Source organism: Nannospalax galili, unplaced genomic scaffold (assembly GCF_000622305.1).
Source record: "Nannospalax galili isolate Female #2095 unplaced genomic scaffold, S.galili_v1.0 scaffold638, whole genome shotgun sequence".
NCBI lineage: Eukaryota > Metazoa > Chordata > Mammalia > Rodentia > Spalacidae > Nannospalax > Nannospalax galili.
The window spans coordinates 21,978-35,784 of record NW_008341884.1 but is presented as its reverse complement, the minus strand read 5'-3'; the positions used below and the strand labels follow the sequence as shown (position 1 = coordinate 35,784).

The 13,807-nt window shown below is 45.8% G+C and overlaps 1 protein-coding gene across 2 annotated transcripts in view; it reads right to left on the bottom strand.

The window, feature by feature from the left end:
- The window catches only part of Ipo8 (importin 8), a 72,338-nt gene that overhangs the window by 56,872 nt on the left and 1,659 nt on the right, over positions 1–13,807 (bottom strand). For both annotated transcript variants that reach the window (XM_008837611.3, XM_029565642.1), the window contains exons 2-3: positions 8,879–8,960; positions 524–680 (exon numbers count right to left, since the gene is read on the bottom strand). In XM_008837611.3, coding sequence (XP_008835833.1) covers positions 524–680; positions 8,879–8,960 — 239 coding nt within the window. The remainder of the gene's footprint in view (positions 1–523; positions 681–8,878; positions 8,961–13,807) is intronic.

Here is a 13,807-nt window from a genome sequence, read left to right as displayed (position 1 = left end):
CTCCACTCTCCCTTACTCTGGGCTCTCAGCACGGATCTGTTGAGTTGGTGAGGTCTGAGAGCCCAAGCTTAAGCCCCAATAAACCATAAACCTTTGCTTTTGCATTTTGGTGTGTTGGGTCCTCGGTGGTCTTTTTGGGGTCCAGTGGATGAGGTACAACAGACACAGGAGGATCAGAAGTTCAAGGTCATCCTCAGCTACAAAGCACACTTGAGGCTACCCTGGGCTACATGAGACCATCTCCAAAAAATAAAACACAGCTTAGCGTGGTGGCGCATGCCTCTAATCCCAACAGTCAGGGCACAGAGGCAGGTGGATCTCTATGAGATCAAGGCCAGCCTGGTCCACAGTGAGTTCCAAGCCAGCTGGGGCTACAGAGAGACCTTGTCTCAAAAAGACCAAAGAACTAATATAAATTAAAATAAAAAACACAGACACACAAACAAGGCTAAAGATTGCACCCAACAGTCCATCACAGCTCCCGCCACCCACCTCCTCAAATGAGAAGCCTAGCCCAGCCTACCTCACCAGATCCGGAGACCGAATGATCCCTTCCACGATGTTATCTCGGATCTGCTGCCGGTCATTCTCGTGAATGTTGAATGGAAATACTGCTTCTCCAGGCGGAGGCTCCCGATCTGGCCAGTACTGCGTCACCATGTTCTTCAGGTAGATGGCGGCTGAGATTGAGTGGAAAACAGATGTGTTAACACCGAGGACAACTTCAACTCAGTCTCGCAGAGCTCAAAGGCTGAAGAGATGAACACAATGCCAGAAAGGGGCATAAAAATCCACAGGTATGAACGCCAGCTTGGGAGACAGGGAACTCAGCTTCACCCAGAGTAAAAGAAACACGCCACCAGGCTGAGCAGCATCTTCAAAGGACAGGAAAGATGATCTGGAATCAGGTACATGTCCTTAGACTGAGCACAAGGCGCTGGGCCGTACAAAGCACTGAGATCAAGAAAGTCCCCTTTCCACAGGCCTCAGGACGCGGCTCTGAGGTTCCGCTTCCACTTCCCGCACAGCCACATGCTGCGGATCCTGTCCCCTGCCACCCCGCACTGCCATTCTGGAGCACCTGTGCCCTGATATCTTACAGCATCGGTAATTAACATCTAACCCTCTGAGGCCTTTATTATTTATAATTCATAAAGAACTGGGTTGGCCTTCAAAATGCTTGGAAAAATCTCAGGAACTTTGTATCTGATTATTTCTATCAAAATACCTATATCAGTAGCATTTGAAAGAAATTAGCTGAAATACTAATATAAGGTTATTTTTTTCTGGTATGTGTGTGCATACTCACATATGTGCTGGTGCACGGGGAAATGTGCCTGCACATGTGTGCATGCAGAGGCCCAAGTTAGACTGTCTTCCTCCCTTATTTACTAAGGCAGGGTTTCCGCTGACCAGGAGCTCATGGATTCTGACTAGTCAGTGCGCTTGCCTCAAGGATCACACCTCTACCTCCCAAGTGCTGGGGTTGCAGGCGGCCAACACACCTGCCTGGCTTTTACGTGGGCTCTGGGGATCTGAGCTGGTGCCCACACTTGCAGGTCAAGCATCTAACCCACCAAGTTACCTCCCCAGTCCCTCTGCTGCAAAGTTCTAAGAGGGGATGTGTCTGGGGCAGGGTGGCTGTGTCTGTGGGGTGGGGGGTGGCATTAGAGGGCTTTCTCTTATTTGTTCTTCATTTAAACCAGGCTGTGCACTAAGCCTCTCTCATTTACTTCAGCACAATTATTATATTCGATAATGTGGTTGACAAGAAGTAAACATGCAATAAAAACCTGTAGACAGTTCAAAAGAATGAATGACCGACCTTGGGAAATGAGCTAACCTATAGCTCAAACTGAAGACATGGGATTCATCTTTGCAAAAAGAAAATCTACTACATTATATACAGAACATTTCAAGTCACCTTTAACCCTAGCACTCGGGAGGCAGAGGCACAGCAGATCTCTGTGAGTTCCAGGACAGTCTGATCTACGTGGTGAGTTCCAGGACAGCAAAGGCTACATACTGAGACCCTGTCTCAAAACTTAAAAAACCAGAGTCATTTCAATCCCTGTAGCAGTAATCCCGAAAATAAGGAAAGTCATCTGAGAGAGCAGAATTTAACTATGGTGAAATCAGGAACTTACTTAGAATGATTTCTTTTAATATTTTATTATTTTTTTATTTTATGTATATGAGTGTTTTGCCTGCATGTACATTAAGTGCATCCGTGTCGTGCAATGCTCTCGGAGGTCAGAAGCGGGTGTTGGACCCCCTGAACTGGAGCTATGGACAGTTGTGAGCTGCCATGTGGGTGCTGGGAACCAGACCCAGTCCTTTGCCAGAGCAGCCAGTGCTCTCAAGCCCTGAGCCACCCGCTCCAGCCCCTTACTTAGAATTCTTAAACTCTGCTTATCCTCCTCTCTGCTGCAGGGGCTTCTCCTCCAAGTGCTGCTCTAGCTCCTACTCCTGGAGAAGTTCAGTCATGTCGTCATTGGCGATGAGCTTGGCTGACAGATGCTTGAAGAGCTTAGGGGTCTGCTCCCACTGACACTCAGAATGGCAACGCTCCATTTCCATCTCCAGCTGGGAGCTGGCCTTCCTGGTTTCCATGGCACCTGGGAGCCACCCGGAGCCTTTTTTTTTTTTTTTTTTTTAAAGAAAGAACAGGTTTTGAGTACCCAGCAGGGAGCAGAGGGCCAGGCAGTAACCAGATCCACTGCCTGCATCCTGCTGTTAATCTTGTAACTTTAAAAAGAATTATGTTATGGGGCCCCACACACAACAGCTTGTAGAAAAGGCACTGTGATTTGTACACAGTTAAATATGTACAGTCAACATAAAATGGAACTTATTGGTAATAATTTAAAGAGAACTTTGACTTCCCTTACAGACAGCTGTGCGTGACTAAGGGCAATGAAGGAAAGATAGCTATAACCCCATGAATAACCCAAACTTTTCCCTTCAGTCATTCAATGCAAGCCCTTATCTAACCATTTACCCAGAGCTAGGAAGCAAACACTATCACCCTAATCTAATTCATGAAGTACTAAACTTCATCTTTCCTATAAAAACCCACTTGCCATTTTATGCACCTAGAATTTAAAATTAACTTTTCAGGCCTCCTACTGACAGCACAGGCTTGTGCCACACACCACGGCAGTGGACGGGCGGACAAGGAAACCAGGGTAAGAGCACTTCTATCTCCTCACATCTGAATGTGAGAGGGCCACAGACTGCTTTAACCTGCAGTCAGCCTGCTGTGCTAAGAGCCACAGCCATCCCTCCAGTATTTTGGCATCTAATCAATTCCTTTCCCTCCTTCCCCACCCCTCCCATCTCTCCTGACCACCGCTGACTTAATAATAATGATGTCAGCTGCCATGTGGTGCTGGGATTCGAACCCGGGTCTTCTGGAAGAACAGACAGTGTTCTTAACCATTGAGCCATCTCTCTAACCCCCAAGTAAATTTTTTTAAATTTAAACCCAGTGAAGAAGAAAGCTGTGCTCCTGAGCTGATCTTTCAAGCCTTTGTATACTGCCTGTTAAGTGGTCTCCTCTCCCTCCTGATCACTACACCCTGGTAAAAGCTACCCTCCTGCATGTCCCGCATGTCCACCATGCCTAGCTTGTATCATATATTTAAAATGAGCATTTGGATTAGAAGAACGGCTCGGTAAATAAAGTGCTTGCCATGCAACCCCAAAATCCACATTAAAAAGCCAGGCTTGGTGGACCATTCTTGTAATCCCAGTGCTGGGGAAACACAGGGGCAGATCCCTGGGGCTTGTGGACCAACCAGCCTCTTCTACTAGGTTCAGTGAGACCCCCGCTCTCAAAAACTGGAGGTGGGCTTCTCCTAAGGAATGACAGCTAAGCCTGACCCCTGGCCTCTACATGCACATGCACACATATATATGCACATGTAACACATCAATAAATAAGTAACACTGGGCTTACAACCTGCAAGTGGCAGGGAGGCCTATCCACCCCAGCACTGCACTTGGGAGGCCAAGGACAGAAGATGAATTCTTGGCCAGTCTGAGGTACAAAACCTTGTTTAAGAGAAAAAGCTCCTTCTCTGCACACTCTTGACAAAACAGACAGCACTACTGTGCTTATCAAAGCCCTGTCAGGAAAGCAGCAGAGCAAATGACCAAATTTATGTCATTTAGCTTGTCAACATCAAAACAATCTTTTCCTAAACACTTGAGAATTCAGGGTGCAGAAGGCTTGGCATTATCACAAGGAACCACTGTTCCTCAAAAACCACAGCAAGGCAAAAGCAGGTACTACTTAGTGCACTTGCTTAGCAGTAATAAGAATGTGTTGGAGCTGCCAGCAGAAGCCTGCCTTGGTGGCACACACCTGTAATCTCAGCACTGCTGCGGAGAAGAAACAGGAGGATCCAGAACTCAAGGCCAGCCTCAGCTACATAGCAAGTTCAAAGCCAGCCTGGAGCATATAAGGACTGGTCTTAAACAAAAAAAGAATTTGGTGCCTTTACTTCTTCACATCTCCTATTTATGATTCAAGGACTTTCTTCTCCCCTTAGAGACAACAGTTATGCAATTTGGGAGTCTTTTAGATAGTGTGAGTCCATCCACTGCAGCCTGGTCAACATGTCTAGCATCGTCACATCCTTAAAGAACGCCAACTTCCTCTCCTAGCAGTCATCCACTGAGAGAATTCCTCAGCTAAGGTTGGGGCATCTAACCCATTTCCTCAGTTCTGTGCTGACCTTTTATCTAGTTGGAGCTTCCATGGGACTTGTACACACTGTGGCCATTGCTGTAAGTTCCTATGAGCATCTTCCCAGCTGTCTAGGAGACTGTTTCCTGTGGTCTCCCACCACCCCTGGCTCTTACAGTCTTTCTGCCCCTTCTGCAAATTGACCCTGAGGGTTGATACAGGTTTACTCAGACACTCCACCTCTGTAGTTTCTTATGCTCTGCACTGTGTCCAGTTGTAGTTTTATGGGTTAATCACCATCTGTTGTATGAGGTGGTTCCACTGGTGAGAGCTGAGAGATGCATTAATATTCTAAGGTTGGGCGTGGTGGTACACGCCTTTAATCCTAGCACTTGGGAGGCAGAGGCAGGCAAGCCTCTGATCTACATAGTGAGACCAGCCTGGTCTACATAGTGAGTTCCAGGGCTGGGGCTACAGGGAGACCCGGCCTCAAAAAGACAAAAAAAAAAAAAAAAAAAAAAAAAAAAAAAAAAAAAAGCACATCTTTTCAATTCGTACAGAAATAAATTTCACTATGAGCTCAGCTACAGAGAGCTCTTTCTAATTAATACCATATCTTTCTTCTTTAAAGCAAAGTTCACACCATTCTCTTTTAAACGTCATGCTAATAAGCTTCTGCTGTTGGATGTCATAAAGTTCTTGGGGCATCCCTCTATCTTTAATAAACACAGCATAAAATGTATACATAGCACTTTAGGATACTAACAATATAGAATTTTACATAATGGATCGCCTGCAGGTGGACTTACGAAAGGCTGTGAGCTGCCTGATATGGGTCCTGGGAACCAAACTCATGTCCTCTGGAAGAGCAGTAAGAGCTCTTAACCACTGAGCTCTTTTCAGCCCCTAGCATTGCTTCTATCTAGAATAAAAACTGGGGGCTGGGGGGATGCTCAACTGGTAACAGCACTTGCTACACAAGAGCCAGGACTTCCGTTCCAATCCCAGCACCCACAGAAAAAGCTGACATGGTTGCTCACCAGTAACCCCAGCACTCTGGGGCTTAATGGAGACCAGCCTGGTTCCAGATTCAGTGAGAGACCCTGTCTCAAGGGAGTAAGGCAGAGAGTGATAGAGCAGGACACCCAGGGTCCTCCTCTGACCTCCACACGTGTTTGGGTGTGTCCACTTGCACTTGTGTGCATGCACCACCCATATACCACACACAGACTCAAGACACACATATGTGCACACACACACACACACACACACACAGAACAAAACACGGCTCGGGAGATGCTCAGTCAGTGAAGGGAAGTGCTGGGACCTAAGAACAGATCTCCAGCACGCACACGCACACACATGCACACGCACACGCATGCAGAGAAGTACACATCCAGGGCTAGGTGGAGACAGGCAGATCCAAGGCGCTCACTGGACAGCCAGACTTGCTGAATTAGAGAGCTCCAGGTTCAGTGAGAGACCCTGTCTAAAGAATAAGATTGAATATGAGGGCTGGAGAGACAGCTTAGTGATTAAGAACACTGGGTTTGTTTGTTTGTTGAGATAGGGTCTCCCTGTAGCCCCAGCTGGTCTGGAACTCTCTACGTAAACCAGGCTGGCCTTGAACTCATAGAGATCCACCTGCCTCTGCCTCCAAAGTGCTGGGACTAAGGGCGTTCACCACCACACCCAGCAAGAACACTGTTCTTGCAGAAGACCCCGGTTTGAATCCCAGTACCCACATGGCAGCTAACAACTGTCCGTAACTCCAGTTCCAGGGGATCTAACAGTTTCTTCTGTCTTCAGCAGGCACTATATGACATGGGTGCACTTACCTACATGCAGGCAATACACACATACACATAAAATAAAAATATTTAAAAAAAAAAAAAAGATTGAACACGACTGAGGAAAACACCCAACATCAATCTCTGGCCTCCACATGCATGTGCATACACAGTCACATGCATGTGCAGCTGTACACACACATGCAAACATCAACATAAACATGTACATACACCACACAAACACACACTGAAAAAAATGCAGTAAGGTAAATGTCCATCAACATCAAATTGCTTAAACAAGCAGGACATGTGAGTAGCTCTTACAAAGAATACAGCACATGAACACACACTGACACAGGCAACCCCCAAGGGTACAAGGTTCAAAGAGAAGAGAAAATCTTAAACAGCACGTGTGATCTAACAGCAAAGACCTAAAGAGCCAGGCGCCCAATGTGACTACCCTTGAACATGGCTTTAGAAGCATCCTCACCACTTCTCAGCAGTTTGCCTACGATTGCTTTTAAGCAATCTCAACTACAGATTCTGTGTTTTTGTCATGTTTATATGTCAGGTAAACAAGACATTAATAACTTGTTTTAACATTTAAACACTTTAAAGATTTGGTTTCTTAAAAAAATCACAGGAACTTTATAACAGCAATATAAACACATTATATAAACAGGCTTCATTCATAAAAACAAAGGTGAACAGCTGAGATTAGTGCTGCAAAAATTTTATGTAGCTCCTAGTGGTGCATTTTCTTGAAAGAATAAGAAAGTTGCTTTTCTCCTTATACAGAGAAAGAAGATAAAGTAGGGAAGGAAGGGAGGAAGGAAGGCAGGGAGGGAGGAAGGGAGGGAGGAAGGGAGGAAGACAGAAAGTAAGTTACACAGAAGACTTAGAATCCTCATTAAACAATCACTGTAACGGGAATGTTTTCTGTGGGTTGTTCTTTTGGATCGTAAAAACAAAGGACACTGCGAATCACATAGACTCATAATGGCACTTCATTCAACAGCAGATCTCCACGGAGGCAGGGATCAGATCTCCATGGAGGCAGGGGGAGGCAAGGCCAGGCCACCAAGGCTTGAGGAGACTCAGCAGTACCAGAACCACAAACAATGCATCTCCCCAATGTGTCCGTGTCACGAGGCGATATGTGGCTGGATATTTTATAAACACTTCCCCAAAGCTTAATATTTCCTTTGTTTCTATTCTATATTCAAACAAAATTAATACTTTCATCAGCACAATGACTACAGTCACATTTCTATAGAGCTGGTCGCCTCCTACATGAACACAGGTAACACATGCCCACACATCAACAGTCGCTTTGGAGTGAGGGGTGTTGGGTAATTTCTTCTCTACATTCCTGCATGCAGCCAAAATTACTAGTAATGTGGAGAAACTATCCCTGACTTACCATGGCTTAACTTACGATCTGGTGGAGTGGGGGGCTGTTTGTTTTACTTTGAGATCATGCAAAAGCCACATGCAGTCAGCAGAAACCAGACGAAACTTTGATGAATTCAAGACCAGCCTAGGCTACACAGGGGTCGGGGGAGGGGGAGTGGAGGTTATCACACAATAGATCCCACAGGCATAAAGATAAATTTAAGATAAAATGTCCAATTCCCAGCACCACAAGAAAGAAGCCCGCTCTGGTGGAACACCCAGGAGACACTGCCTCTGGCACCGGAACTCATACACATCAATCTGTGATCTTAACCTGAGGGACCAAGGGGAAAGCTACTAGAATCATGTTAGACAGATTAATAAAGGGGGACAGCAAAGTTACAGAGGCAGGAACCGATGGGTTACAGCAAGGAGAGCTTAAAACCAGCAAACCACCGTAGGGAGACGTGAGAACTCAGCACCTAGCAGTCAGCTTCCAGGAGGAAAGGAGTTTTTATGCCTTAGAAATACTTTATGTGTCCTTAATTTTTTCAAGACATTGAGATATTTTTTAAATAACATATTTATTCTTTGGACGTTCCATACTTTTATACAGTGTGTACTGATGATATCCACCCACTACCTCTCTCCAACTTACCCAAGTGTCGCTCCCCCTCCCTTGCTTACCCCCCCAGCTTCAAGTCTTCTATTTACTTATTTTGTTTCTGTTGTATTAACAATCCTGAGTCCAATTAACACTGCCATGTGCACATGAGTGTGTGGCCATCGACTGCATCATCACCCTACCAGCAGCCACAACCCCAAGGACAGTGACTCTCCCTCCCTCGGTAGCCGCCAACTGCCAACAGCTCTGGGGTGCCTCTCCCTTCTGTGCTGGGATTCTGACCAGCAGGCACATTGAAGACATGTAGGTTTAAAGTAGAAATCTCATTCTACCCTCAGCTATAAATGAACCATGCAGGATGAAAAGGCAACTCACCAGCCTGACGGACCGGGAACTCCACATGGTCAGAGACTATGATCCGAAGCAAACTGGGGGCAAAGCTGATGATCTTGAAAGACTGCAATTACAAAGACAAGCTTGTAAAAAGAGGACAGTCTATGTGAAGAGCAGCAGGTACTCATTACTAAACATGCCACCGTCCAAATGAAAGAAAGAAATGATTACAAACTGCTTCCGGTAAAGAAATTCTTAAACAACGCTAATAAAATGAATAAAAATATGAAGACTTTTATGATTTTTGACATATAGTCCAAAAATGCTCTCCAAAAAGAGCATGCCAGGGTGTCTACCCACCCACCGCAGCGGAGTTACCATGCCTGTGAAACTTTAAAGCCTCATTATTATTATTATTATTATTATTAATTATTGGTCTTTTTGAGACAGGGTCTCCCTGTACCCCCGGCTGTCCTGGAACTTGCTATGGAGACCAGGCTGGCCCCAAACTCACAGAGATCCACCTGCCTCTGCTTCCTGAGTGCTGGGATTAAAGGCATGTGCCACCACATCCAGCTTCCATTACTATTTTAAATGTTAAGCCCTCTGTACTAAAGAGGTCAGAGTTGTTTTTTCCCTTTCTGTTGGCCATTTGTTTCTTCTGTAAGTTTCTTACATTCTATCCTTTAAAAAATGGTATTTAGCTGGCCACCATGGTGGCACAAGCCTTTAATCCCACCACTCAGGAGGCAGAGGCAGGCAGATCTTTGAGTTCCAGGCCAGCCTGGTCCACAGTGAGTTCCAGGACAGCTGGGGCTACAGTGGGACCCTGTCTCAAAAAGACCCAAAAATAAATAAAAAATGGCATTTCATTTTTTTTGTTAATAAATGCTAAGAGCTACTGATAGACTTACAATCTCAACCTTTTATTTGAGTTCTGTGATAGTCAATATTGTCACCTGGACAGGATCTCGAAATAAATACGTAGAAGACAAGCTTCTGGGCATGTTTGCGAAGGAGTGTCTAGTTGTGTTAACTGAGCTGGGAAGACCCATCCCCAATGTGGGCTGACCATGCCATGGGCTGGGACCCTGGACTAAATAAAAAGCAGTCTGTCTCTGCTCCCGAGTGTAGATGCAAGCTCACCAGCTGCCTCAAGCTCTCAAGGCCAAGCCTTCCCATCATGATCTGTGCCACCATATTGTGAGCCGAATAATCCTTTCTTTCCTTTTGTAGTTTTTATAGTTATTTATTACGAGAAAAGCAATTAATATAAACTATTCACCGTAAATGTTTCTTCCCAAATTATTTGGTCTTTAATTTTCTTGATATATAGCTTTGACAAACAGAAAACAAACAAACATAAATGTCAGCTATAGAAAACAGAAACTCCAACCAACCAAAAACAGAGAAAACAGAAGCTTCAACACTGTGAAACAGACAAGACCATGTTAAAAAGCACACAAGCTGTAGAGAACAGCGTGGCGGGGCAGTGCGGATGTTGGGCATCGACGGGCACCCTCTACGGTGCCCCATCTTTTCAGTGTCACAGGGCCGCAGGAGCCTGTGCTGACTTCCTCCTCAGCCTGCTCCTGGGCCATTTCCCCCACAAGCTGTTTACTCTGATCTGCTTCTGAGCTGGCCATGGTCATCTTAGACAAACACAGACCCCCCCATTCCTTCCGACTGCGATGGATATCCAGTACTGCATCCACAGCCCTGCCACATCCCTTGCCCAGTGATAGTCCCAGATGACTAGTAAATTCTCAGGAAGGGAAACTAGACCCTGAACACCTCATAGGGTTCATCCAACTTGGCTTCTCCTGGGAGCCTAGATAAGCAACACCCTCCCTTCCTCCCTTGAGACACAGCTAGGACAGGCCAAATTTTTCTAAAAAATGTGTGTGTGTGTGTGTGTGTGTGTGTGTGTATGCACCCACAGACATGTGCAGGTCAGAGGACAACTCAGTGGAGTTGGTTCTTGCTTTTCACCTGGTCACCAGGCTACTATCCTGTCAGTCCCACTCAATTTTTAAAAAATATTTTTATTTTATGAGTATGGGTATATTGCCTGCATGTATATAAGTGCACCCATGTCATGCAATGCCTGCAGAGGTCAGAAGAGGGGGTCAGATCCCCTGGAACTGGAGTTACTGACGGTTGTTAGCTGTCCTGTGAGTGCTGGGAACCACACCCAAGTCCTCCGCAGGAGCAGCCAGTGCTTTAACTACTGAGCATCTCTCCAGCTCCCACTCAATTTTTTTTTATATTTTATTTATTATTTTAATTTTATGTGTATGCGTGTATTGCCTGCATGTAGGTAAGTGCACTTGTGTCGTGCAATGCCCGCAGAGGACAGAAGAGACTGTCAGATCCCCTGGAACTGGAGTTACGGACAGTTGTTAGCTGCCATGTGGGTGCTGGGATTCGAACCCGGGTCTTCTGCAAGAACAGTCAGTGCTCTTAACCACTAAGCCATCTCTCCAGCCCCCCCACTCAATTTTTTTAAACACTTTTCCCATTAATTTATTTATAATGGCAGTTGGTTAAGGTTAAGTGTTGGATCACAAAGTTAATGTGGAGAAAGCGGCATCTTTAGAGTACTGGTTCTCTCCACCCAGCACAGTGCTTTTCAATCCCTATACCCCCTTCAGTGGAGTCTGAACTATCACTACGCCGCAGGGGAGAGCAGGGTCCCCTCTGGGTTCTTAGTCTCAATAAAAGGTTTTAAGAATGGACACAAACAGACGCTCAAGGACAATTTTAGTGTTTAAAGGAAAGAACCTCAGGGCAGGCGAGCTGTAGGTTGCAGCAGCTGCCCAGGAGAATGGCCAAGAAAAGGAAAAAAGGCCAGCTGAGTCCGATGGAGGTCAGACGTGGGGAGAGGGGCTTTAGAGAGAAGGAAGCCCAAAACAGCAGAAAGAGCTGAGGTTCTGGCCAGCATTTGAATGGAAGAGACAGAGAAAGGAAAAGGGAAGGTGGGCAAACCAGCTGAGCATTGTGGCCAGAGCAGCTTAAGGGGAACCCCCTTCCTAGAAGTGCTCCTGCCTTCCTAAGGGGCAGGGCTTCCGCCAAGTTGCTGACCCTGTCCAACTGGAATGTTAGGTCTCCTCTGAGTCAGTGATTCTATTCTCTTAATCAAAAGGACTTTTCCCCAACAGGCCTTTTCTGCTACTTAACTACTCTTCCTTTTGTCTTTATAGTCTCTAGAACCTCAAATCTATTGTGTTTCCTTTAGTGGGAAATAGAGGATTAAAAAGTGTATTCCTTTTCATTCATAATTGAAGCCACCAAAATTTTTAAGTAGTTTTCATTATTATTATTTACTTATTTTCATTTTATGTGTGTGTCTTTTGCCTGCAGGTATGTAACTATTCCTGTGTCACACAATACCTGTGGGAGTCAAAGAGGGCATCAGATCTCCTGGAACTGGAGGTACAGATGGTTGTTAGCTGCCATGTCCCGTGCTGGGAACTGAACCTGTGTCCTCAGCATGAACAATCAGTCCCGTGCTGGGAACTGAACCTGTGTCCTCAGCATGAACAATCAGTGCTCTTAACCTTGAAATCATCTCTCCATCCCCTAAAGTACTTTTTAAAAAGCAGATGGGGGGCGGAGAGATGCCTCATGGGTTAAGAGTGTTTGCTGCTCTTCCAGAGGTCCAGAGTTCAGTTCCTACAATCCACTTCTGGTGGCTTACAACCACCTGTAACTCCAGCTCCAGGGGATCTGATGCCCTCCTCTGACCTCTGCAAGTGCACATAACCCCAAAGTCTGTCTCCTCACTGGCTTGAGAGCTCCATGAGCACAGAGTCTCACACCAATGCCGAAAACAAAACTCAGGCACAACTCAGAAAACACACCTGCTATTCTATAAACAAATTCCCTTAAAAAGCAGCAGTGAAGACCAAAGCTGCAGCTTGGTGGTAGCACTGGCCTCTCATGTGTGGCCTTGGGTCTAACACTCAGCACCACAAAAAGATAGACATATATGAACATTTCTATAGAAAGTAGGTGGGGGCTGGACAGATGGTTCAATGGTTAAGAGCACTGGCTGCTCTTGCAGAGGACCTGGGTTTGGTTTCCAGCACCCACGTAGCAGCAAACAACTGTCCATAACTCCAGTTCCAGGGGATCTGACAGCCTCTTCTGGCTTCCAAGGGCATTGCACAACAAGAGTACACTTAAATGCAGGCAAAATACTCATGCACATAAAATAAAAATAGAGATTCCAGAATTTGATAATGAAAGTAAATGTCTTAAGGCTGTGGATAATAGCTCAGTAGTATAGTATTAGCCTAGAATGTACACCCTGGGTTCAGCTGCCAATACTATCAAAAAAATTAAAAGCCAGCCATGATGGCACACACCTGTAACCCCCGCATTTGGAAAGTGGAGGCAAAGGATCAGGAGTTCAAAATCAACCTTGACTACATAGAAAGCTTACAGCCAGTCTCCACTATGGGGCTGAAGTAGGAAACCTGGACTATATAGTGAGACCCTGTCTAAAAAAGAAGAAGAAGAGGAAGGAAAAGAGGAAGAGGAAGGAGAGGAAGAGGGGGAGGCAGAGGAGGAGGAGCAGGAGGGACAGCAGCAGCAGCACCCACCTTTCTGGGTCTTTCTGGACCAGACACCTACCCACTCCTACTCACCAATGCTCCTGCTAAAAAGAGTAACAAAGACACAAAGGATTCATTTCCATCAACTGCACTTACATGCTGACAAATCAGAACAAATAAAGGTAGGCTAGGGGCAGCAAAGTGTAACCAGCATTCAAATTATACAAACAACTCCCCTGTGCACACAACAGACTACAGGCCCAGCCCCTCACTGTGCTCTTCCTAACCGACCCTGGATCCCTGTTCTTCCAGAGAACTCTACAAAGCCTAGGACAAAGATAACTTTAAATGCCCCCAGTTCTGGGGTGACAGGCCTTTTCTTTTTGAGGGAGGGGGGAGGGGGAGGGCGTGG